The sequence below is a fragment of the Neophocaena asiaeorientalis genome, unplaced genomic scaffold, assembly GCF_003031525.2.
Source record: "Neophocaena asiaeorientalis asiaeorientalis breed wild unplaced genomic scaffold, Neophocaena_asiaeorientalis_V1.1 scaffold7, whole genome shotgun sequence".
Classification (NCBI taxonomy): Eukaryota; Metazoa; Chordata; class Mammalia; order Artiodactyla; family Phocoenidae; genus Neophocaena; species Neophocaena asiaeorientalis.
In genome coordinates, this window is record NW_020185337.1 from 11607206 (window position 1) to 11634183 (window position 26978).

The window sequence follows — 26978 nt, forward strand, 5'->3', positions numbered from 1 at the left end:
GCATTTAGAACTGTTCCATTTAATTTCACTATCAATATTGTTGTGTTTAAATTTAATCTCTTGCTATTTGTTATGTATTTATCTTATCTGTTCTTTCTTTCTCTTCTTCTTTCGCTAACATAGTTGAATGATTTGAGTTTTTACAAAAATGGTTCTGTTTTTATCTCCACTGTTGGTTTACTAGCTGTATCTCTTTCTTTTATTACTTAGTGGTTGCTCTAGGGTTCACAATATACATCTCTAACTTATCACAATCTACCTTCAAATAATATTGTACCACTTCATGTGTAGTGTATGAGCCATACAACAGTGTGCTTCTGTTTTCCCCATCTCATTCTTTGTGCTATTGTGGCCATATATTTTATTTCTACATATGCTGTAATGCCACAATGAATTGAAATTATTTTTGATTAAAACAGTCAATTTTTTTAAAGTGATTAAGAATTGAGAAAAAATGTCTTTTATTAACCCATATAAAATTAGTTGTTAATCCCATTCAGTATACTTTTCATTACAGAAGTTTGATTTGGGTCTTTTTTATATCTTTATCTCCTCATCATGTTCATCTTTCTTCTACCTTATTGAACATATGAAGAATATTTATAATAGATATTTAATGGTTTTTGTGCTAATTCCATCTTCTCATTCCTAAATGTGTTTCTTTTCATTGACTTTTCTCCAGTTTATAGGACATATTTTCCTGCTGCTTGGTAGAACACTCTCTGGTTGTTTTCACTATTCACTTTATATAATCTGTAGCTTGGTTTCTGTGTGCTTATATGTGTGTTTTGATTGAAATCTGTATCTTGTTCTTTGGTTGCTTACCCCGATTTGGAACATTTCAACTGCTGTCCTGGGTTTCTCAAAACTTGGCTTCCTTTTAAGGATTTCTGTTATGGTCCTTGTGTTGTTTTGTTTGTTTATTTTTGCTTTGGGGTAGCAAATTCAAACCATCAGTCGCTAAATTAACACCCAGAGTTTTAACATCATTCATGAAGCTTTTTCTAATCACCTCAGTGTGGTTGAGAACTTCTCTTTTTGACCCTCTGGGCATTTTTTAGCACTTCAGATATTTTTCCATGTTTAAAATTATTTTAGTACTTTTCTTAATGCTTCAGTAGGTTGTTGCTTTTTAAGGGTAAGGTCTGCATTTGACTCACCTCTTTTGTACTTTAATACCCAACACAAATAAATGATTTTTGATTTCAGTTGCATTTTAATACATGAAGGCCTCAAAAGAAACATTATTTCTGGTTTTAAAAATATATTATTAGTCCAGATTAGCAAGCTTTTCAGCTGTACTAATTATCACCATAAATCTGCATAGTGTACATTGTCCTTAGTTGTACAAGATTCTCACAAGTTTTGAGTCCTCACTTTCATTCTTTTATTACCTGTTGAATATAGCTGCTCTATTTTCTGTCATTTTTTCTTTAGTATCTATGTTGATTAAACTAAGCTCATTTTCTTGCTATATTTCTTGAAAATTTTTATCAATCTTTCAGCAGACTAAATCTGTCTACTAAGTTTTCTTACTGAGTATGTCCCTGCTTGTATCTTGGATTTATAAACCTTTGTTTGGGGTCAGGCAATCAAGAAATACTTACCGAGTGCCAACTATGTACCAAAGCGAGGAAACATGTTAATTACTTCCTGTAAGCTCACTCTAAATTATTTCTATCTAGGCTCTGCCTATAAATTCATATATGCTATTCTCTATAATTAATATGTTTTTCCAATATATAAAACTATGATCTTCTGAGGATGAAAATATTTTATTGGTTAAATAGAACTTCCATTTTCATCTCAACCAAATATGCTTAGAAGGAAAAAAACTTGTTTTATTTTCTTTAGATATTTTTTCTGGTGTTTAGTAAGTCCAGTTCTGTAGGTTCTTATATTTAATGTATATTAATACAAATTATGCTCTTACATAAAATTTTTGAAATGCAAAAACTTCTGTGGCTAAACATTAGTTCTAATAATACAGTCTCAGCAATTGAGGTTACCAAATGATGTTATACATTTTGAGTGCTTTTTCTCTGAAATTATCGGAATCCTATCTTATCTGCCGGTGATATGATTTTACTTTCATAGGTGGTTATGCACCATTCCTTTCTTTGGCTGCCAGAGAAAGTACTTTTACTGTTGCCTCTAGCACTGAGAAAGCTGTTCCAGGTCCAGGACACTATAATGTTTCAGAGGTGCAGGTAAATTTATAATAATTGTCTGAGTTAATAAAAATCACGCTTTCTTCCTCTAATAGACTAACATGTCATTTGTCATATTTTATTTTCCCTTCCTATGATCTTCTTTCACCTTTCAATCTATATTTTGCAATTAGAATAAGAGAAAAACAAATGTGTTCACTGTCGGTTGTCTGGTTGGGTGTTTGTCATTAATCCACATATTTTATAAGACATAAAACATTGTTACATGCCTCATAGACCTTGAGATTCCTGAATGGGAGGATAGGACTACTGAATTAATTAAGGCCCATGAAAGTTGTGCAGATGGTCAAAATATGTAGAATAAGGATGGCAACAGAGTGAAGGAATTGGTTTGTGTGCCATATTCTAAAGCTATAGCTATTGCCATTGTCTTCTATTTCTTAAGAGTCTGTGACCAGAATATCTTCATTGGTCCATTTATGTTCAGAAACAGTGGTTGTAACTCCAGTCTTTATAATCATTAATAAAAAGTTTTCCCTTTTCATGTAAATTTTGTACTCATTCATAATGACTCCTACTTGACCCTAGCAGACCTTTATCTCCCCTGTTGGAGGCCCAGATCAAGTCATTGATGCCTTAATTTTTACATTAGATTTTCTCAAACCCCTAATGATTCTACCAGTTAGGGGTTTTTGGTTGCAAGCAATAAAATGGATTTTTAAAACAGATACTAGGTTTATCATAGATTTATATGTAAGGTACTTGGGTGGCTCATAGACTTGAAGGAAGAATTGAGCAGTCAGGACTTAAAGAAGGACAGGACTAAGATAATCCCAGGTATTTTGGTAGTAAGAACTTCTGCATCATTCAATGGGAAACTGCCATTAGATAACTTAATTCTATAACTTCTTCCACTTTTTATGTGTGACAACACTCACAATTAAAATCCCCAGTAGGGAAAATCTGATCGGTCCAGTTTTATTATGGACCCACACCTATGATTCCTGGGCCAGGGGTTCCTGTGTTTAGAAGCTCCTTCAAAATCACAAAATATAGGGGAGGTTTGATTGTCCCAAGGGTGGCAAATATGCTGCTATGAGCAGATAATAGAAGGGATGTTGGACAGATAAAAACAATAGATTTCCATTATTTTTCACCCCTTGACTGCCTAGTTCTCTCTCATGCACACAACATACACACACTTCTTCCCATATATATAATCTTAAAAGTGCAATTATTTTATGTATAATTTTCCTTCCCAGAAGGAGCCAAATTAGTATCTAGCTACTGCATTCAAAGATGGTATTACAGTGTCACTGCTAAATGAATCCTGGATCTCTAGATTTGGGCTATTTCTTGTTCTTGAATGTTCCTGTTTCATTATTCTGCAACTTATAGATTCGATGGTAAATATAACATGAGCTATTATAAAGAACTGGTTAGGATTGTGGAGCTGGACTGGAGCTAGCTGTAGACTACCTAGATTCAAAATCCATCTCTGCTACTTACTAGCTGTGAGTTTTAATCTTAACCACGTAATCTCTTTGGGTCTTAGTTTCCTCATCTATTAAGTAGGGGTAATAACTTGGTAGGCTTTTTCTAAGGATTAAATATATTAATAAGCATTTAGAATAGTGCCTTATTATAATTGACACTCAGTAAATTTTAACCATTATTAGTGTTGCCATTTTATAATAGAAAGGGGAAAAAAATATAGGGAAAATGAAAGGAAGTGTTGTATGAAGCAAGGAAATACAGGTGGGGACCTGTTCTGTTTCTGTAACTGATCACGAGGCTACGGGTAGCTTAAGATTTTTCCATTACTCGTTCCATGTTCCCCATGTCTTCAACAAGAACTTTATCCAGTAGAGTTCTAAGCTTAGTGGGATCACCAGACTCTTCAGATCTAAGGCGTCTCAGCTCTTGGTTCTTAGGCTTGCTTTTTAACCTTTAAATAAACTTGCTCTTAGCATTTTCACTGGCTTACTTAGTAGGCTCTGCAGGGTGTTCCCTATGTTCCATCCCACCACACTCCTCTTGGCTCTCATTAGTCCTGTTTTTCTGTCCGGGTCAGGGTTAATCACCCCAGCCAGTACACAAACCTTATTTTGTTTTCTGCTTGGTAGCATAAAGAACCTGGAATGGCCAGTTGGTGGTTCAACTTCCAATTCAGGGAAACATGTCTTGCTTCTCCCTGGCATCTTAAAACTTTCAGAAAACTAGAGCCTAAAGCACAAAAAGCAAAAGAGTAAATAGTGGGACATTAGACTTAATCGTTAGAAGTGTCACTCCTGCCTACACTCCATGGCTCACAGACCAGACCAGCATATTATGGGTATATGGGCTCGCTAGTTCTACCAGTATTTCCCTCATTAAGCCTGATCTGTAACTTCGGTGTTCCAAGAGGGAAATGTAATAAAAAAACATAATAGGTAGATTTCAAACTTGTTAAATGTGACAGGTATCAAGATGTTGGAGTGTTATTTTAAAATTTATTTATTTTTGGCTGTGTTGCGTCTTTGTTTCTGTGTGAGGGCTTTCTCTAGCTGCGGAGAGCGGGGGCCACTCCTCATCGCGGTGCGCGGGCCTCTCACTGTCGTGGCCTCTCTTGTTGCGGAGCACAGGCTCCAGACGCGCAGGCTCAGTAATTGTGGCTCATGGGCCTAGTTGCTCCGCGGCATGTGGGATCTTCCCAGACTGGGGCTCGAACCCGTGTCCCCTGCATTGGCAGGCAGATTCTCAACCACTGCACCACCAGGGAAGCCCTGGAGTGTTATTATATATTAATACTGATTTTAGTCAGTTCCTGTAAAATAATATAAAGTGCAATTTAGATCAAATTTTATTTTATTCCAAATTGGGTACATTTCTTGGATTTCAAGAAAAGAAATTAGGAAGTGTGCTTTTTTGTATAATAGATGATCTAAGAAAAAGAGTTTTGGTATTCTCTACTTTTCTTCTTAAAATTATAAACAAGTGCCAAGAGATGATTGATTTCCTTTGTTTAAAAAAATGACTTATTACTTATTTACATAGTTGCTGTTGATTTTTTTGTAGTTTTAGGCTAAATTCTTGCAGAACTTTTAGAAGTTCAAGAAGTGTGAATTTATCATACTATTTGAAAAATAAAGGGCATTTCATTTTATTTTATTTTATTTATTTATTTATTTTTGCGGTACGTGGGCCTCTCACTGTTATGGCCTCTCCCGTCGTGGAGCACAGGCTCCGGACACGCGGGCTCAGCGGCCATGGCTCACAGGCCCAGTCACTCTGCGGCATGTGGGATCTTCCCGGATCGGGGCACGAACCCATGTTCCCTGTATTGGCAGGCGGACTCTCGACCACTGCGCCACCAGGGAAGCGCAGGGCATTTCATTTTAAATAGCTGAATTAGGAAACATATTTGTAATGTGACATAGGTTACATATTCTGTAAATAATTAATATATTAGATAATAATTAAAGGGATAATCTTACTGGAAATTAATGCATGTATTTAACAACTTATCTTTATACTTTTCTTTTGGAAGCATAGGTTGACATGTTGCTTTCTGTCAGAAGTTAGTTAGTAAATATTATTTGGAGACTTCACATGAAATTTTAAAAAACCAAAAATGTGGGTTGTATTTGTGAGGGCCCACCTCCACTGCTAAATACAGAATACTTGAGGCTTTTATAAAAGCAGAATATTTGGGAGTTGAAATTCTTTTCCCCTATTTGGTCTCCTCTATTTCTCTCTTCCTCTTATGGTTATTTCACTTTAGCTATGGTTGTGGCCATTATTCACAAGTTGGGGTTGGGGGTATAAGTTTTGCCTTTATAGCTCTTGCCCAGTTATAGGCAAAACAATTTCCTTTGCTTCCGTTAGCATATCTGAAGCATGTTAATTTTTTTCAAAAGGAAAAGAAAAATAGAAAGGAGCATAAAGGAAATTTGCTTAGTAGAAAAGAACATAAAGGAACTTAAGAAAATAAAAGAAGCAGAAGAATCAAATTTACAAAGTACAAGCTTCTGATCCTTTGATAATTAACTTATTAAGTCACGTAATTTGTTTTGTTCATATTCTGTTTCCTAGGATGATTCCCACTCCAGAAGTTCAGTATAAATGTCACTTATGTTTTCTGGTTGTCTTCTAGTTTCAGACCTGTTTCTGCATGGCAGATACCGTTTTGTTCCTTGTTACATGAGAATGGTTCTAGATGTGGGGATGTCTTCCCTGGGTCCAGATAAATAGTTTATTTCTTATTTCTCACTAGCTAGGCCTAGGAATAGATGTCCAGATTAGGTTTGATTTTTGATTGGAGAGATACATCTCATTAGAGCTGAATGATAGTCTGTCATATGTGATACAGAGCATGGCCTCACACTTCATATGAGACTCTGCTTCCTGTAGAGCTTAGAGATTGCTGACAATATAAAAATTCATCAAATAGCCTTTGCATATAGACAAAGCACAGTTCTCAAGAAGTACTAAGACCATTGTCTCACAGGTTTTTATATAAAATGTATAATTACTTAGTAATATAATTTTGGGTCATTTATCTGACATATGAAAGTTCCTTTTGTAACCATTTGTAAAATAGTAGAATTGGTAATTATGAATAATCTGAAAAAATCCTGGTTAATTTGTACACAGTTAAAAAAAGTCAAATTGATTTTACTATCCTCTGTTGAAGTATTCAATATAAATTCAAATTGCAGTTTGAAATGTCAGATCGTAGAGACTATAGTAATGGCTTGCAAAGAATGGAAATTTGAGATCTTTTCTTTTCACATGATTTTATTATTTAATCTAACTTGTTAATTTTTTTACAAAATCATTAAAGTCTACTCTTACAGATCCAAACTCTTTAAACATAAGAATTGTGATCTTATTAAAACAGTAATCAAGTAGCTAATTGACTATCTAATTTGACTCATTTTTTTAAAAAGAAGACCTCTTTTGTGTATTTCTTAAAAGCTGAATAAAGCTGAATAAGATGCAAACTAAAGATAAGCTCAGTTAATAGTGAATGTGAACAACTGACATGTACACGTCATGTGAAAAGGCCTGTTGGTAAATCAATAACAAAAAACCTTATCTGATCAATCAAATGCCAACAACTGTTGGGTTGGCCAAAAAGTTTGGGTTTTTCCGTAACAGTGTACAAAATCCCGAATGAACTTTTTGGCCATTATGAAATTAATTGGCCAAAAAGTTTGGCCAATTAATTAAAATTAATTTCAATTAATTATGAAAATAATTAACCCTAAACAAGCTTGGAAGGTTTGCTTTTCCCCTCCAATACGAGCATTTTTAGCTCATTTCTGAGGTATAAGTTCTCCAGGGGCCTGTAAACATAAGCATACACTCTTTATTCTTGCTTCACAGCTTTGGAGATTCCTTTGTGTTTGATTCCTGTTTTAAAACTGAGTGTTGCATTCTCTTAGAGTGTTCAAGGTACAGTAAATTTTAGTTTGAGTTCAGCATTAAAACTGACAGCTCTAATTGTCATCCTTTCTTATTACCCTCTCTCACTAGACAGTTGTCTTCAGTCAGGAGCCTTAACTTTCTCAGGCTGAGTTTTAAAACTATTAATATTCATATTAATATGTAATATTTATCAAATAGGTATTAATTTTAAAGTGTTTCTTTTAATTATTTCATTTTTTCTCTACAATTTAGTATAATATAAAAGGAGGCCAAAGTCTACAAAGCTGGGACAAATGTTTTAAGAAGTTTATTTCAGATGGTCCAGGGCCAGCAAGCTATGATCAGTCTTATCCTGGAACGTTAGCTATGAACAGAAAAATACTAGAGGCTAAAGAGCATCTTCAGTCAGTACATGCTATTTTGAATTATGCTTCTAAGGCCCTTTTTTAAAATTAAAATAAAGTAGAAATGGTTTACTGTTTTATGTGATTAGTACATTTAAAAAACTTACCATAAAAATTAGTAGGTTTATTAGTATCCATATTGTAGTTTATAATTAAATGAATATTTGATGTTTATAAACTTTAGTTTTTAACCATGTTAATATTTGACTTCACTTCTGCTTTTGATAAATCTATAATATAATCTCTTCTAATGTCTGTGGTGAACAGAAAGTAAGGGAGATTTAAAAAACTGGCTGAGTGGTTTACCTCTCTATATAGAGGAAACTCCTGTGTAAGTACTGTTAATAACACCGTGAAATTTGAAACATGACTCCTGAAATAAATAAGCTCAAAATTTAGATGAGAGAGGTAATATAGATCATTACTAATGCAAGATGAAATGTGACAGGTGCTAAGTGAATGATCATGTGATTAAATGCCATAGGAATTTAAAGGAAGAAGATGTATTTCATAACAGCTTATGGAAAAACCTGAACGAACTTTTCGGCCAACTCAATGTTATGAGAGAGTCTAATTTGTAGGGGATTTATAGAGGAGGTTGGCTTTGAAGAATAGGGTTGGAATATGCATTCTAGGCATGGAGGACTACATGAGTGCAGATAGAGAAGTGGGATCTTATGGAGGACAATGAGATTATTTTGACTGGAGTGAAGAATTTGTGTAGGAGATTAGCAGGTGATATGTTTGGAAAGGTACATTGGTGTTATATAAAGAATAATCTTTACACCAAAAGCCTACCCCTTTGAAATAATTAATAAAATCTAGCAGATTTTGGTCATAGTTTATTTAGCATAGTTCCCTCTCCTCTTTCCATAACAACTTCACATAGCTCATATTACTTAAATTTTAATCAGTTCTTTGTTTAGGAGGATATATTTTAGGGCTAAGTACTCAGTTGAATAATGTCAGTGTAATGACAATAAGGTTAAGGTTTATAAGTATACTTAAATATCAGCTCTTTCATGTGTGTGGACAAAGTAAATGTTCATTTACTCATGAAAGTGTTTGTCAGACATTTTTTGAGTAACTATGTGAACCAGACATAATGCTAGGCACTGATAATACTTAGAAGATAAATCACTGCTCCCTGGGATCTATAACTTTAACAGGGAAGTAATGAATGGAATTCAGCACAAAACAGTTGATGAAATGCTATTTTAATAAACATTTAATAAAAATTTTTACTAGTAGCCCGAAGTAGATAGTTGTTGGAGGGAATTAGGGATATCACAAACTGGATGTTGAAGAAGCATTCACTAAGGTTGGGACTACATTTTGGAAAGTCTTGACATCATGCAAATAATTTTTGAAAGTAGTGAATGGAGGGGAGGCCATTCAATACTTTCCTGTTTTAATTTGGTAACCAGTCTCAGCATCACTGAAACTACTTAATAGTTGTCTCTAATGATAAAAAAAGTGGAATTCTGCCAGTGATAGTATGTTTATGACACAGTTGTATATTGGGCATGTGTGCAGTCAACTCTAGTATTTATTTATTTATTTAAAACCTACAGAAGATCAATATATTCTTTTTTTGATAGAAGTTGCAGACTCTATTTTTATTTTTTAATGAATATATGAGCTTCCCTTCATTTTTTCCTTGTTGGTTATCTATTTTAAATATATCTATTATAAATATATTCTTAATAAGTAATTTTTCATATTACTAAATTATTTAAATGCCAGTATTTTATTTGATGTATTCTATACTGGTATTACTAATATATGTTACTCCTTTCTGTTTTTACTTAAATTATAAAATGTTTTCCATTAAAGGAAATTTTGAAAAAAGGATAAGCACCTTAAAACTTCTGACTCTAACATTGATAATTCTGTTAATTTTTGCATAGTTCTTTTCAGTATCAAATCGTATATGTATATGATTTTATACACTTACATATAATTTTATATAACTTACATAGCTATAGTAATAAATTCAACTTTATATTTTAAATTTCCATTTAGCACCATATCAGACATTTTCCTTGCTACATGGTCTGTAAAATTAGGATATTTATATAGGGCACCGGTAAGATGAAGGTAAGTCAGGAGCTGGAAAGGAATGAAGCCAGAAAATGTTACAGAAAATATAAAGTTTGTTTTTACCTGGCAGATACTATGATAGCATAGCACAAGTAACCACTTTGAACTGCTGATTGCTGATGTGACTGTAGGAATGAATGCCTGTTTTTGGAATCACTCACTCTTGCTATACTAAGCAAGATAAATAACTGAGCCAGGTGAGAGATTCCATATCTCTAAAAGTGGCTTTAACAGTAGTTTAGTTTATATTATGGTTTATGTTACTATTTAATAGTAGTTTGGTTAAATCTTGGTTTATATTATGAGGTAGGACTTGAATTCACTCTTTTAAATTACTTTTACAGACAAACATTTTTGGTTTATATTATAAAACTTATAAAGTCAATATTGAATAGTTGTCTTTTAGTAAAATTTAATATTTGTTCATTCCTTTTCTTGCCTTTGAGTAAATAATATATATATATATATTTTTTTTTTTCAGAAAATGTCAAGGGCACTTACAGTTTCCAGAAGTGTTGATGTTCCTTCAATTCCTTCTTGTGGACGGTCATATGGTTATCATATTAATGAGGATGGCAGTATCGCAGAACATTTTCCACCTGCTATTGACAGTACACTAGGTCCAGCATACTATAAACCTCAATTTGTAAGTATGATACATTTCACACTGATCGTTGGAAGACTGTTTATTATTATGCATGTTCTAGTTAATGTAATACTAACTGCAGTAACAGATAGACCCCCAAATCTCAATGGCTTAATGCAACAGAAATTCTTTTTTTCCTCATTCATATGAACATTTCTTGTTGATAAGAGATGTTCCTCCATGTAGAGATTCAGCGACACAGGCTTATTCTATTCATGTTACTGTCATCTCCAAAGGCCTTGGTGTCATCTGTATCCAGCTCGCAGAAGGGGAAAGAGGACAGAGAACTGGTAGTGGGGGTTTTTTGTAGGCTAGGCCTGGTAGTTAAATTTCAGGCACATGGACACACTTAACTCCAAGGAGCCTGGGAAATACAGTCTAACTGTATCCAGGAAAAAGAGGAAATAGTTTAATAGTTTAAGCTTAGGCTAAAGCACCTTATGAAACCATTTGGTTTTTGGCATTAGGTATACTGGGGTATTTTGGAGTCTTAGATACTTTGAATTGTTAAGTTTTTATTCCTAAAATATTTTTATTATAATTTATATAATTGCACATAGAGTTGAACAAACATAAAAACAGATAACCATGTACCCACCATTTCATATAACACATATTAAAATTTTATTACACTCGAATTAGCTATATTTTAAAATAATTATATTATTACAATTATTATCCTACCCAATTTCCCTCCCTCCATTCTTTTCCCGTTGCCAAAGTAAACAGTAAATCTTTACTACGTATAAATAACGATATGTATTGTTGTATGATTTAAAACATTTAAGTAAATGTTATCATCTGGCATGCAGGTTGGCTTGCTATTTCACTTAATGTTATATTTTCTAGATTTAGCTATATCAATATACTAGATCTAATCCATTCATTGTTTCCAATTAGTGAGTTTATTTTTAAAAAAAATTTTAAATTTTGAAATAATTTCAGATTGATAGAAAAGTTAAAAGAATAATACAAATAATTCCCATATACCTTTCACTTAGATCCTGCAGTTAATGCTTTATCACATTTGCTTTATCATTTCCCCTCTATATTCTTATTTTAATTAAGCAATTTCAGAGTACATTTAAGACATGATGCCCCTTTACTCCTAAATACCTTTAATATAAAATTTCTAAGAACAAGAATTCTCTTTTATAACCACAATGTAATTATCAAAATCAGAAAAATTTCATTCATATAATCCTATTATCTGTAGATATTTTAAAAATATTACTAATTATCTCAATGATATTCTTTAAAAAATGAGTTTTGGTCAAGAGTCCCATCTGGTATTACAAGTTGCATTTAGTTGTCGTGTCTCTTTAGAGTCCTATCATTGGGAACAGTTCTTCAGTCTTGCTTTGTCTTTTGTAACCTTGACTTTTTGAAGAGTACAGGCTGTTTATTTTGTAGAATATGTCTCAGTTTGGGATTCGTGTATATTTTATCATGATTAGGATGAGTTTATATATTTTAGCAGGAATGCTACATAAGTGAAGCATCCTTCTCAATGTATCACATAAAAAGGCGCAGGATGTTTACTTATCCCGTAGTTGGTGATGTTAACTTGAGGGGGTGTCTTTTGGTTTTATCTACTGTAAAGTTACTATTTTAAAAAATTTATAAATATTTTGGAGAGGTTACTTTAAGAATGAGTAGATATCCTATTCCTTATCAAACTCTCACCTATTAGTTTAACATCCATTGATGATGCCTGAATCAATTTTACTGATGTTTATCAAATGGTGGTTTTCTAATGTCATATTTTCTTTAACATTTTTTTGTTGGCACTTTACTTACTATAAAGAACAGCTTTATATTCTCCATTTATGTATTTATATCAGTATGGGTTCATGAATTCCTGTTTTACTGAAAAGGTTGTAATTCAATACTCTCACTATTTATTTTGAGGTTAAAATGATCTAATATTTGACCCTTGGGAGCCCTTTCAGTCTGCTTCTTGTGTCTTTTTGACATATCTCCATCATTCTTTGAGCATTTCTTTATTTTATGGCACAATAAAATGTTGCAGGTTCATCTTATTTTTTCCATTGCCACAGCTGTTGGAATCAGTCATTTCCTCAAGTAGCTCTACTTTCATTTAGTGGAGAATGATATTTCAAAACAAGATCAGTACACTAGGTACATTTGGGGTATTATTCCTTCTAGGCCGTCTCAATGGACAAAGTTAGAAATCTATACTTTTTCTTATCTATTAAAAACTTTGAGCTTATATTGATATCTCTGATTCCAGTTCAGTGCCACATGTTTGTTCTTGTATTTCCTTTTCTGTGTTTGATCTCCCTTCTCCCACAGTGAGAAGCCTGGTTCCCACTATCCTCAGTATATTTACTTATTTGCTTAATCTTGTAAAACACTGAACGTAGTTTCAGAATTGCTAACCCATCACTTCAAAAACCAGACTTGAGAAGGTACAAAGCTCTTACCTCTATGTGACCTTCGGGAAGTGAAAGCTAAGACAGACTTGTAAACTGCCTTCTTGAGTGTTGAAGGTGTGTCTCAACACATGCACAGTGCACCTCTGCAAAGGTTGGAGGACCTACTCGTTCAAAGCCTTAAGAAAACCTCTGTCCAACGATTACCTGACCAGTTGGGTAGCCAGACCGAGACTTAAGTGGACACACGTGACAGAGAATATAGAATTTAGAGAATTAGTCCAGAAATCACTAAACAAAAAAACCCACAATAAACCTTTGGGTCAGGAGGGAGATTCTGATTTTCGGAGTTGCCACATTATATTATCTAAGATGTCTGGTTTTCAACAAAAAATTATGAGACATGCAAAAACAACAACAGAAATAAGACCTATACATGGGAAAAGAAGCAATCATTAGAAACTGTTCTTGAGGAAGCCAGGATGTTGGACTTATTAGACAAAGTCTTTAGTTCAACTATTTTAAATATATTCAAGTAAATAAAGGAAGGTATGTCTAAATAATTAAAGGGGAATATAAAAACAATGTCTCACCAAACAGACAGTATCAACAAAGATAGAAATTATAAAAAACAGCCACGTAGAAATTCTGGAGTTGAGAAGTACAATCATGGAAATGAAAAATTCTCTAGAGGGATTCACTAGTGGATTTGAACTGGCAAAAGAAAGAATTAGCAAACTTGAAGACGAGTCAATTGATATGCAACCTGATGAACAGGAAGAAAAAAGTATGAAGAAAAATAAACATAACATCCGAGACTTGGGGGACACCATCAAGCACACCAACGTATGCATAATGAGGGTCAAAGAAGGAGAGAAGAAAAAGGGGAAAGAGAGAATAGTTGAAGAAATAATAACTTGAAAACATCCCAAATTTGATGACAATCTACACATACAAGAAGCTCATTGAATTGCAAATAGGATAAATTCAGAGAGATGCACACCTAGATATATCACAATCAAACTGTTGAAGCCAAAGACATTGAGAAATCTTGAAAGCAGCAAGAAAAGTGACAAGAAATCCCCAAGAAGATTAACAGCTGACTTATCAGAAACCATGGAGGCTGGAAGGCAGTGAAGTGATATATTCAAAGTACTGAAATAAAAAAGATTGCTAATCGAGAATTCTACAACCAGCAAAACTATTCTTTGAAAATGAAGACAAAATTAAGACATTCCCAGATAAACAGAAACTGATAGATTTTGTCTGTAGTACACCCTCTAAAAGAAATAGTAGAGTTCCTTAGGATGAAATGAAAGTTCATTAGACAATCACTCACATTCTGTTTAAAGAATTAAAGTACAAAGGTAAAGGTAAATAGACAGGCTGGTATTTTACTTTTAGTTTGTAACTCCTCTTTTTAAATTTCTATTGATTATAGAACACACTAGAGATAATACATTTTATCTTCAAATACAGGTATTTGAAGACCTGATAGACTGCTCCTTACTATAAAACTTATGAATAACCAACTTACCTCTGATAAAATGGAGAGTAAAGATATTGCAAGTTATAGATATGTCTCCTGTTCACACCCTTAGAATTCCCATTTCTTTCTGGCTATAGGGTCTTTTATCCCAGGAGTATTTTGCTCTCCCTGTCAATGCCATGCCTGTTTTTCCAGGCCTTGACTATCCTATCATCCTGTTAATAATATAAAAATAATTAGTTTTCATCCACAGACAGTGCCAGTATCTTAGGTATTTGAGTAAGATATGCTCAGAAGAACAATGGAGATAACTCTGTAAAAATTACATTGAAATTAATGGAAGTCCTGTGGTCTAATATCAGTATATTCTGTCCAAGGTAAAGGACAATTATGAAAGGTAGTGTAATGGAACTGGACTGCTTGTGGTTATTTCTTGGCTTCACTACTTAATAGTTATTTGTCTTTGGCCAAGTTACTTAAGCTCTTTGTGCTAAGTTTTCTTATCTAAAATATTCTGGGAAAAACTTTGGTTTAATATATTGGAACTAGTATTTCTTTTTCACAGTAGTCATTGATCCTTGGTCTCAGCTTAAATAGTTCTCTGTTATTCTTAACTTAAATCCCAAAATGTTATTCTTGCTTTAAAATTATATTTTTTGTATATGCTATTTCTTTGTTTCAGAATAATGTATCATCCTTTAAAAGGCCAGAATAATGCCTCCAAGCTAGATGTGCAAAACTTTTTTCATGTATGAATAAACATTACTTTAACATATAAAATTTGATTTCTTTCTGGCTACATTATTATTCATAGAAGAGAGAAATAACAATAAGAAAATTTATTCTATAATTTTAATAGGTCCAGTTTGATGACCTATTTTAGTAATTACTGATTTGATCCAACTTGTATTTATTAGAATAAAATCTAGATCAAATTTAAGAAAACATGTTTGTAAAAACATAGTTTTACGTATAAATTAAAGACATAGTGGTTAATATTCAAGAAGATTCAACAAAGCTTAATTTGAATTGTGATATTTTCTGAAATCTCCATCTTGAATTTGAGAGGAAAACTAGAGGTAGGGTAGCAAAGGTCAGTAGCTGAAGGCTTAATTTTCTTGTTTTTTCCTGCAGGGGAAAATAAAAACACAGGTGCCTCATAGACTATTATGAAATTGATACTGCAATAATGTTAATTCAAGTATTATCCAAATTTCTGGTAATTCTTTGTATCTCTTTAGCTGCTTTTTGAGATAATACTATATGTGGGCTCAGTTTCCAGACGTGAACATTAATAGAAAATTGAGAAAATAATCCAACAGATAGGTAATTATTGTGATTATTCCCTGAACTGTTGAAATAACATCTGCTGAAGGTATCTTATGTAGCTTAAATATAGAAGCAACTCTGAAATTACAAGTTGTATAAGACTCTAGCCAACAAATGGTAATTTTTAGCTGTATTTAATCTGTAAAGAGAAATCCTCTATATAAATTATTTTGTATAACATTTTGAATTAGAAAATTTAGCTTCTCTCTCTTTTTCAAAAGAAGAGCTCAGGTAACCATTAGAAGTCTGCTTTTCAGAGGTGGATTTCAGAAGCAAAGTTTGTGGTTGGAATTATGACACTGACGTATTTGCTAATGATAACATGCCGGGAACTACCTGTGTGCTGCCACACTGGAATGCAGTCCATTAGTGTTTTGAACTGCCGCGCTTTGGGACTTTTAATTCTTCACAAATTCTGTTTCCACACTTTATTATGGAAAAGACATGAGAAGAAAGTTGCATAGCCCCTTCTTCATTGATTTCACTGTCAGTGAAAGTAGCAGTTAGCAATTCTTCAAGTTATATTACATCATTCACTTAAAATAATGCACCTCTGTGCTGAGTTTGCTTCAATTAAGTCATATTTTATTTGCTAATGATTTTCCAAGCTTGACGATGACCTTGTAGATGGTATTGTCAACACTTCTTGTTTGTTTGTTTTTAATATCACATCCCTTTAATTTATTTTTATTTTTTGAATTTTACACAGCAGGTTCTTATTTGTTATCTATTTTATACATATTGGTGTATATATGTCAATCCCAATCTCCCAATTCATCCCACCACCAGCTGCCCCCACTTTCCCCCCTTGGTGTCCATATGTTTGTTCTCTACATCTGTTGTCAACACTTCTTGACATAAGGAGAGTGTGATTTAGAGTTGAGTACGTCAATTTGTTCCTTATTTTCTATCTGTATTTTTAAAAGGCTTTTAAATTAAATTTCCAATTGAACATTAACCTGAGAACTGTAGAGGTTAGTGAGTTAAGTAGTTCACGTGGTTTAAATGAAATGAATTTCAGCATATACACAGGAAAAGGATTTTGCTGGTGTCTTGAATGGTGTGTGTTTATGTATGTGTGTGTGCATAGTCTTTCTGCTGGATTACCTTAAGAATTGTTAAACAGTTGACCTGCAAAATCACAATAATTAACCTGAGGAAAGCTTCTTAGACATAATTCTACTTGGATATAATTTCTCCTGAAATGCTGTGTAGAAGAATTACTATAAAATTGTAACTTATACTTTTTAGGGTATAAAAATATAATGTTAAAGATGATTTGTCAAAATGCTGTTTTAAAATACTGATTTTATTTTTACAAATCTATAGGCTATAGTAAATCAATATATTAGATATGCTCCTGCCTGAAATATAGAAAATATCTGGCATATCTAACATGGCTATATTTATAAGAAGAGAGTTCTACATTTATTTCACTACTTACTAAGCCTAAAATCTTCACAATTATGAAACTTTGTTTCATTTCTAAGTAAAAATAAAGTACGAGTGAAAAAATTTTCGCTTTCTGCCATCAAAACTGTGAATGTACTTTTAAAATCCATGCCTCTATTAAGTAATTTCATTTGAAAGATGGTCTAGAACACTTATTTTAGCAAAACAATGTTGCATGGCTGATCATTCTTTCCTTTCCTGAAGCTCTGTGAGGTGCAGCAGTCTTCAGAGCTGCCATTGACCCAAAGGAATGGGCTGCTTTTCAGCTACTCTAGTGGATGCCATGGTTTCTTCCAGGACTCCTCTACTACCATCTGCTGCTCTGCTGGACATGTCAGTCTGTGCTATTTTTCTGTGCTGTTCTGCTAGTTGTTTTGGTGTTTGTCTCTGCAGCCCCAGACCCAAAGCCTTTGGATGATCTGACTGCCTTATTTCCTTTTGTGTTACACTCAGAAGTGCTAAAGCAGTGTATACCCTATGCATTAGAGAGATTGGTAGGATAGCCCTTTCAATTTTTATTCATAGCTCTGTTCCTCCTAGGACTGACAGGGGTCTGGGCTTGGGGATCATATATCAACTAGACAACCTATTTATAACAGTAACAACAATAATAATAATATCAGTGTCTTACTTTGATTTGGTGCTTTGTAGTGTTGTAGCTTCATAGTGTGTTAAAGCTGATCAGTGAAGAGGGGAAATACCTCTCTGCTCTTTGTGTTGTAGTTCGTTAGAAGGAATCTGCATATCAATAAGCTAAGCACATTAAGACCACTTACAGTGCTGGAAGTATTCCTGGTGGGAATAAGGATTAATGCTTTTTATTTATGTAACAAGTTTTCCCAGGCTTTATTGGATTGTGGGTACTACAGAGAGTCACAATTATGTCAGTAACTCAAATATATGTATGTTGTCTCCTCCTGTTGATGTGGTAGACCTCCAGCCTTCCGCAAAGTTCCCCTTCACAGGGGCTTCTAGAAGGGCTGTCTCAACTATGCTTCTGAATAAGTCTGTTTCCACTGAGACAGCTTCTGTTCCCCCAGGCAGTTCAGTCTCTTGCCAGATGGTGCTCTCTGCTGGGCATTTCCACCCATATACTCCATCAGAGCGAAAGCTGCGTGATGAGCTGAGGTGAAGCTGGGCGGGATAGTGCTCTTCTCTCTTTGTTTTATACTCTATTAGATAGAATGCTCTAAAAGTAGTATTGATTTTTACCAGTGTTTTAATGAAATGTCTTTTAGATTTTTATCATAGCCCTTTTGCACTCTACAGAACACAGGCATAAATCCAGTGGGGGATTATCTGTTAGAAGGCAAATTCAGTCAACAGAAAATACTCAGTAGTTAGCATTGCCACTCTTTTGACAGTAAGATTTTCTAACTGGGTGTGGGTTACCATGATTAGCTGCTTCCCAGAGGAATAGTTTTTGTGTTCACCTTCTGGTTGATTTGCTCTATTCACTAGACGTTCCAAAGTATGTCTGAATCTTATTTGGACATAGCTAGTAACTCCCTGTTTCTGTACCCTCAGCTGCAACATCCTCCATCACCCAAGCAAGGAACAAACAAGGAGATTTACTAAAGTTGAAGCAGGAGAAACCTTTAGAAAAACTGTAATTCAATTTCTCTTTGAGATTGCCATCTATGATAAAAGAATCAAGAAAGGTCCCATTTCACTTCATGCAAACATCAAAGTTCTGTCAGAGATTGTGTTGGCCCCTGTTTAATTCTTTAAGGTCAGGTGGTATAAAAGGGAAAGTTTAGTTGTATTGTGTTTGTATTTTATAATATTTGAGGGCTAGTTGTTAATGTTAAGTTCTAGGAAGTAAAAGGTGTTTTCACATAGTAGGGAATTTTAGTGCTGTACCAGCTTATTTTTGGATTTTGTTGTGCCATCCCAAAGCTTTCTAGAGTGGTGCCTCTCTAACTAGGAAGTCCTTGTTAGGAGACAGTGGCAGTGCTTCCAATTTATTTCCAACCATCCATGGCAAGAATGGAATGCGTTTTTGCATTCTTTCATCACTTCGTGTAATGGCACTGGTGCAAATAAATCTGTAAGGTTATTAGTAGTTTTGAGAATTGCTCCCTACTCACTACCCATGAGTCCATCCTTACCTCTAGTTTCTGTCTTTCTGGGGATGTTAATAGGGTTCAGCTGAGGTTCTTTTCACGTGCAGTGAGATCTTTTTCCAGTTCTAGTCTCTGCTGTACTATATTTTCCAGAAATTCCTTGAAGTGGAATGTGAATGATACCTTCTCTTAGTTTCTAGTTCTAATAATTTACATCTATTTTATACGCTTCTTCTGAGATTCTGGTGGGAGGGGGGCAGATGTGGGTTTGATTCACCAATCTGAACTGGAATTATGCTTTCTAATCATTTAATTGCTATTTATTTCATTAATATTGTTTATAATGGTAATTGAGAGAGATTGGTTCCACTATTGAAGAATAGTAATGGTCACCTAGAACAACCGATATACTGTTTTATGCAGTTAAACTATCAGTTTATGTTACTGGGATTTTATTCAATATATATATTAATTGGTTAAATAATCCATGCCTACTTTAAAGCTATATTTTTACAAATATGAATTAAAAGTAAGTGAAATGGACTAGAGTTACCATCAGTTAAAAAAGTAAGATTTTATAAATTTCTTAAATGATTGCTCAATTTAGAATGTATTAGGTCAACACAAGAATTCCTATGAGATGCTACTGTTCGTGTTTCATACTTTATTCTTTTATTAGTTTCTAACGAAAGCAGGTGTTTTAACTTCTCTAAAGTGAACTCTTTAGTGAGTCATGCTTATTGTATGACTGTGAAGGAAGATGATTGCTGATTTCTTTTGTCACAAATGACTTCTTTGGTATTAAAGTACTGATCCTGACCTCAAACATTAACTATGAAATGATTTGGGGGTAGTGTTTAATTTTTGTTATATATTTGTTACTCTATGAAAACTTTACATGAATATCTTCTGCACTTACCAGGTGATTAGAAGTTATCTAGTATCTGTTGGTAATGTTTGAATTTTAATTTCTTAAAATTAATTTCTACTTAATTAAGTCATTTTTGTTAGGCTTTCCCATTCCCTAAATCATGCAATTCTGCCCTTCCTCCCCTTTTTAAATGATGAGCTAATTTTCATTGCCCTTAAGATTTTAGATTGTTGAGTGTACTGCCAAGAGCAAAGTTGTTCGTATTGGTTGAGGATATACTAAACTAGAGGCCCTTTTCTGGGAATCCTGGTTGACTCAGGAGTGGGATGGGGCACAGAGTGATACTCTTGAGAGGTATCAAGGAAGAGTCTAGCATTTACCAGTGGAAACTCCTTGACTAAGGCTACCCTTGCTTTAGACTTAAGTAAAGTTAAACATTGTTTCATGATTTATTTAAATTGTCTCTCGTCTTCACTTTTTTTTGTGTGTGTGAGGATTTTTCCAATATAACTTTGAAATACAAGGGGATGCATTTTGGCAACTCTTTGGGAAGACTAGAGTTACCTGTAAAGTCAGGACCTGGTCCTGGACAGTATGATATAACCCAGTAAGTAAAAAAAAATAGTATATCTTTACTGTAGTTTTTGACTATAAATATTCTAATAATTTAGACTAGGTTATGCTGTTATGAAAGGAAAAATCAGTATGAAAAACTTCAAGAAATATGATATTTTAGAGTAACCTATATGAAAACCATTGCTTTTCTGTCTGCCAGATCCTGTGCTACCTGTTTTACATGTATTAATTCATTTATCTTCACAAGTCTCTGTGTAGTTACTATTGTTATGCCTATTTTATCAGTGAAAAATAAAAGGGTCAGAGAGAATAAATAATGTATTTAATATTATGTAGCTATTAAGTGGCAGAGCTTGACGTTGACTGAGGCCTTTTCGGTTCTACAGCCCATGTATCTAAGTACTAAAATATACTGTCTTTAATTACAAGATAGAGAAAGGATCAGAGAAAATATAAAAGAAGGTGACCCAGGACTCTGCATCTTGTTCCTGGCTCTGGTGTCCATTCTTTTGACTACATGCTGGATTTAGAAGGCATTCTCAGTATAAGTCAGAGCCATAACATTAGGTTGAAGGTAATATTTATGAAGTCTAACTAGGAAATACATTTCTTGTAAAATAATTCTTTCTGTCTTTATTTTCTCCTACTTTTACAGTAAGGTCTTAGACATGAGTCCATGGAAGGCAAAACTGAGTAACAGATATCATGTTGTTCTCAGAATCTATTGCTGCTTTTCATGATTTAATTTTTAATAGGTTTCAGTTTATCTGCCTGATCCTTTCTCTCTTATAAGATGAGTTTTCTAGCAGGAAGTCCCACAGTGATCACCTATCCAATTAATTTGCTAGACAGATTCAGACACATCTGTATACTAGCAGTGGATGTAGCTTAGGCTCTTACTTAAACTCCCCTACTACTATTCATTCATTGAACAAACATTGTTTGAATTCTTGCTATGTCTTAGTACTAAACTTAGTAACTAAGAATAAAAAGAATAAAACATGGCCCTTGTTTTTGGGAATTTATACCCTATTCTATTGTCCTTTTCATTTTTTCACTCTCCTAATTTGGGTGATATGCCATGTATTTTAATTTTTTTAGTAGTTACACTAGAAGTTTAACATGTATATACAGCTTAATGGGATCTAAATTTAATCTTTGTCATTCCAAATAAAGTCTGTCAAATGCTCTAACTCTACTCATCCCCTTGACATAATGCTTTTGTTAGTATTTTACTCTTATCTTTTTCTTCCAGTTTGGCTGGTTTGCTTTCCTGTCTGTCTGCTTGCCTGTCAGTTTTATTGAGGTTTAATTAACATTAAGCAAAATTAACCCTTTTTAGGGTATGTGGTTCTGTGATGATTGTTTTCCATCCATTCCACTACACGTCTAACTAAGTACCTGAGGCATGACCAGCACTCTGTCTATTCTATTGCTCTGATTTTGCTTGATAGTTTTTTCCTGACAGTCCTTTTTACTTCTCCAGCCCTGTCCCACTCCCGTTCTCCTCCTATTTTTTTTTTTTTTAATAAATGTCTGTCTGACTTTATTTTTTATTTTTTTGGTCACACCGCACGGCTTGCGGGATCTTAGTTCCCCCACCAGGGATTGAACCCAGACCCACACCAGTGAAAGCATGGAGTCCTAACCACTGGACCCGCCAGGGAATTCCCTCGTCTCCTTTTTTTTAAATGTTTCTTTCTCTTTGATCTTTGTTATTTCCATTGTTTCTTCTTTCCTTTTGTTTGTATTTTCACTTTTGCTGGTAGGAATGTATGCATATAGATTGCATTCCTAACTGCATCAGATATTTCATCATTTCCGTAATTTGCTCTTTGGTTTTGCTGCCTTCACTATCTTTTATTTGGACTTGTCTTGGTTCCTTCTGGTAGTTGATATTTTCTACCTTTTTTTTTCCTACTTTTTGTTTATTGATTGAGTCATAATTGTGGATTTGATATGGTATAAAAATGGAAATGCTTGGGTATTTCGAATGGAAAGATGAGCTCATAGGTTTCTTTTTGGGAAAACACAGACCTAAACGATATGTGACCCTTTTGATATCCCAAATATAAATTTTTTATCCATAAAACTATTTGAGGTTTTGAAAATAAGTTCATTTGTTGAATTTTGTGCAAAAAAATCAATGAAGTCAGCATTTGACAGTGAACTGAGATGTTATATGCATGTTTAAATCATAGTAATGTCTAAACAAGCAAAAAAATGGCAATTATGTAACTTAAACATTTGTTTTTATGTTTTTATATTAGCTTTTTTTTAAACTTCTTATGTTCAGTATAGTTCACTGGAAGTGTTTAATATGACTTTTCAAATTCTTTTTAAGAATTAGAAAAAAGTAACCTATTTAAATATAATTCCTAATAATAGCTAACAGTTATTGTATACTTACTATGGGTTTTGTATGGCAGTAAATACTTCACATATATTATCCACTTTAATCATTACAACCTTGAGAATTGGTTAATACTATTTCCAATCACAGATGAAGAATCAAATCTGAAGTTTAGAGAGGGTGAGTGATTTGTGTAAGGTCACACAGCTAGTAGGTAGCAATGTTAGGATTCATATCAGGCTGTCTGACTCCAGAGCTTGGGCTGTTATTCACTGCTTACTTGGTTTATTATTCTTGTGTAAATTTCAATGAAAATAAGCTTCCCTTTCATTTTCAAAGATCTTTCTTTATGCCCTTTTCCTGATTGTTTTATGATATAAATAGCATTGACTATTTTCCCCTTATTTTAATAGTTGAAATACCAAGTGATTTGAAATTTTAAAGACCTTTTATGGTGAATAAACTACACGGGAAAGTATTTTTGGTAGCTTTTTATTTAAATTCATGACATAAATCCCACATTTTGTTTTCTTTTTGGAATCATTATTAGAATAGATATATTTTAATGCTCTGAATTGGAAAATGCAGATCTAACCAATATAAATGAATAGATCTGGCAGAGTTTAGGATATATTGGCCTAACACACCCAGATATCTTATTGAATACTTTTTAAGCAGGAAATGGTATAAAAATATTCTCTTAACTTATATAGACATTTATATATATGAAATTAAGAATAATTTTTTTCTGAATTTTCTAAAGGAAAAAGGCACTACATTATGAAAATATTAACATCAAGAAAGATCAACAGCAAAATCATTGCTCAAATCTCCCATGACTTTATGAAGTAATAATATTGCAGGAGGAAAAAGTAAGTTGAAAATAACTATTTCATCTACTTCCTAGATTTTAAGGTCATTGAATCTTATTATCATACAGAGTACTCGTCTACTGTTCCTCGTAGGTAGTTGTCACTCTGAATTTTGTGGAAGGAACTGAGGAACTGTGTTTAAAATTTCCTTCAAGTTGATCGCTGTCTCTGCTTGAACACCTCTTGTGATAAAGAACTCAATACCCCTGAGGTTTCTTGTTTCAGTAGTGGACTACTCTGTTTCTTACAATTTCCTTCTTAAACTGACCTAACTTTAGCTGCTTGTTGTCTATTTATTCTCCCTTTTCCTATGACTTCTTTTAAATCTCCCTTTAAATCTTTTCTAGTAAGGATAAATGTTCTAAATATCTTTGACTATTCTCAGTATTTAGCTTCAGGATAACTTATTTTCCTTTGACGTTATCTAGGGATCTTCGTTAGTTTTTGAATCTTTCTCTCCTTAAAATATGATTTTGAGAACTAAGAATAATATTCTTGGTGAAGTCTGGTTAGTACATAGTAATATTTTTATCTTCATTGTTCTAGGTAGTGTATATTAATATAAAAATCTAAATGCCATTAAATATTTTTTGTAGTTATGTTTCAGTTTAATTATTTGGAACTTGTAGGCACAAAAACCTGGGATTTTTTTCCTCTAGTATATTTAAACTTAAAAACTTGAAGATTATAGGATAAACATTTCAAAATGGATCATTTAGAGTAAGGATAAATGACTCTCAGTTGAGAAATCAGTGAGTATTTCAATAAGAATTTTCTCTGTCTTCCCCTGAATGTTAATCAGCAAGGAAAAATATTGCTTATAGAACTATTAGAAAAAGATACAATAACAGAGTAATATGATGCAATTGTTTTCATAGAATAACAATTATAAATCTCAAACAAGATAAAAAGTGTTAATTTAAATCATGAGAGGTACTGGTTTATGGTTTTTTTGTAATGTGTTTGTCTGGTTTTAGTAATAAGGTAATGCTGGCCTCATAAAATGAGTTAGGAAGTATTCCCTGTGCTTATATCTTCTGAAAGAGATTGTAGAGATTGGTATAAATTTTTCCCTTAAATGTGTGGTAGAATTCACCAGTGAATCCATCTGGGTCTGGTGCTTTTTGTTTTGGAAGGTTATGAATTATTGACTTGATATCTTTAATAGGCATAGGCCTATTCAGATCATCTATTTCTTCTCATGAGAATTTGGGAGATTGAGTCTTTTAAGGAATTGGTCCTTTCATCTAGGTTATCAAATTTATGGGCATAGAATTGTTCATAGTATTCCCTTATTCTTTTAATGCATATGGGAACTGTAGTGATGTCCCCTCCTTCATTTCTTTTTTTTGTGTGTGTGGTACGCGGGCCTCTGACTGCTGTGGCCTCTCCTGTTGCGGAGCACAGGCTCTGGACGCACAGGCTCAGCGGCCATGGCTCACGGGCCCAGCCGCTCCGCGGCATGTGGAATCTTCCCGGACCGGGGCACGAACCCATGTCCCCTGCACCGGCAGGCGGACTCTCAACCACTGCACCACCAGGGAAGCCCCCGCTCCTTCATTTCTGATATCAGTAATTTGTATCCTCTCTCTTCTTTCTTACTTTGCCTGGCTAGAGGTTTATAAATTTTTTTTTGAATTTTATTTATTTTTTTATACAGCATGTTCTTATTAGTTATCCATTTTACACATATTTGTGTATACATGTTAATCCCAATCTCCCAGTTAATCACCCACCCCCTGCCTCCGCTTTCCCCCATTGGTGTCCATATGTTTGTTGTCTACATCTGTGTCTCAATTTCTGCCCTGCAAACCAGTTCATCTGTACAATTTTTCTAGGTTCCACATATATGCGTTAATATACAATATTTGTTTTTCTCTTTTTGACTTACTTCACTCTGTATGACAGTCTCTAGATTCACCCACGTCTCTACAAATGAACCAGTTTTGTTCCTTTTTATGGCTGAGTAATATTCCATTGTAAATAGGTGCCACATCTTCTTTATCTATTCATCTGTTGATGGGCATTTAGGTTGCATCCATGGTCTGACTGTTGTAAATAGTGCTGCAATGAACATTGGGGTGTATGTGTCTTTTTGAATTACTGTTTTCTCTGGGTATATGCCCAGTAGTGGGATTGCTGGGTCATATGGTAATTCTGTTTTTAGTTTCTTAACTAACTTCCATACTGTTCTCCATAGTGGCTGTATCAATTTACATTCCCACCAACAGTGCAAGAAGGTTACCTTTTCTCCACACTCTCTCCAGCACTTGTTGTTTGTAGACTTTCTGATGGTGCCCATTTTAAGTGGTGTGAGGTTATACCTCATTGTAGTTTTGATTTGCATTTCTGTAATAATTAATGATGTTGAGCAGCTTTTCATGTGCTTCTTGGCCATCTCTATGTCTTCTATGGAGAAATGTCTATTTAGGTCTGCCCATTTTTGGACTGGGTTGTTTCTGTTTTTAACATTGAGCTGCATATATATTTTGGAGATTAATCCTTTGTCCATTGATTTGCTTGCAAATATTTTCTCCCATTCTAAGGGTTGTCTTTTTGTCTTGTTTGTAGTTTCTGTTGCTTTGCAAATGCTTTTGAGTTTCATTAGGTCCCGTTTATTTTTGTTTTTATTTCCATTACTCTAGGAGGTGGATCAAAAAAGATCTTGCTGTGATTTATGTCAAAGTGTGTTTTGCCTATGTTTTCCTCTAAGAGTTTTATAATGTCTGGTCTTACATTTAGGTCTCTAATCCATTTTGAGTTTATTTTTGTTTATGGTGTTAGGGAGTGTTCTAATTTCATTCTTTTACATGTAGCTGTCCAGTTTTCCCAGCACCA

At 33.8% G+C, this 26978-nt stretch overlaps 1 protein-coding gene across 1 annotated transcript in view; it reads left to right on the forward strand.

Moving 5' to 3' along the window:
* Nucleotides 1–26978, forward strand: part of STPG2 (sperm tail PG-rich repeat containing 2) — a 270505-nt gene that overhangs the window by 5410 nt on the left and 238117 nt on the right. Inside the window, 5 exon segments of the mRNA XM_024736227.1 lie at nt 2098–2210; nt 10572–10736; nt 20834–20946; nt 24032–24140; nt 26378–26380. Coding sequence (XP_024591995.1) covers nt 2098–2210; nt 10572–10736; nt 20834–20946; nt 24032–24140; nt 26378–26380 — 503 coding nt within the window.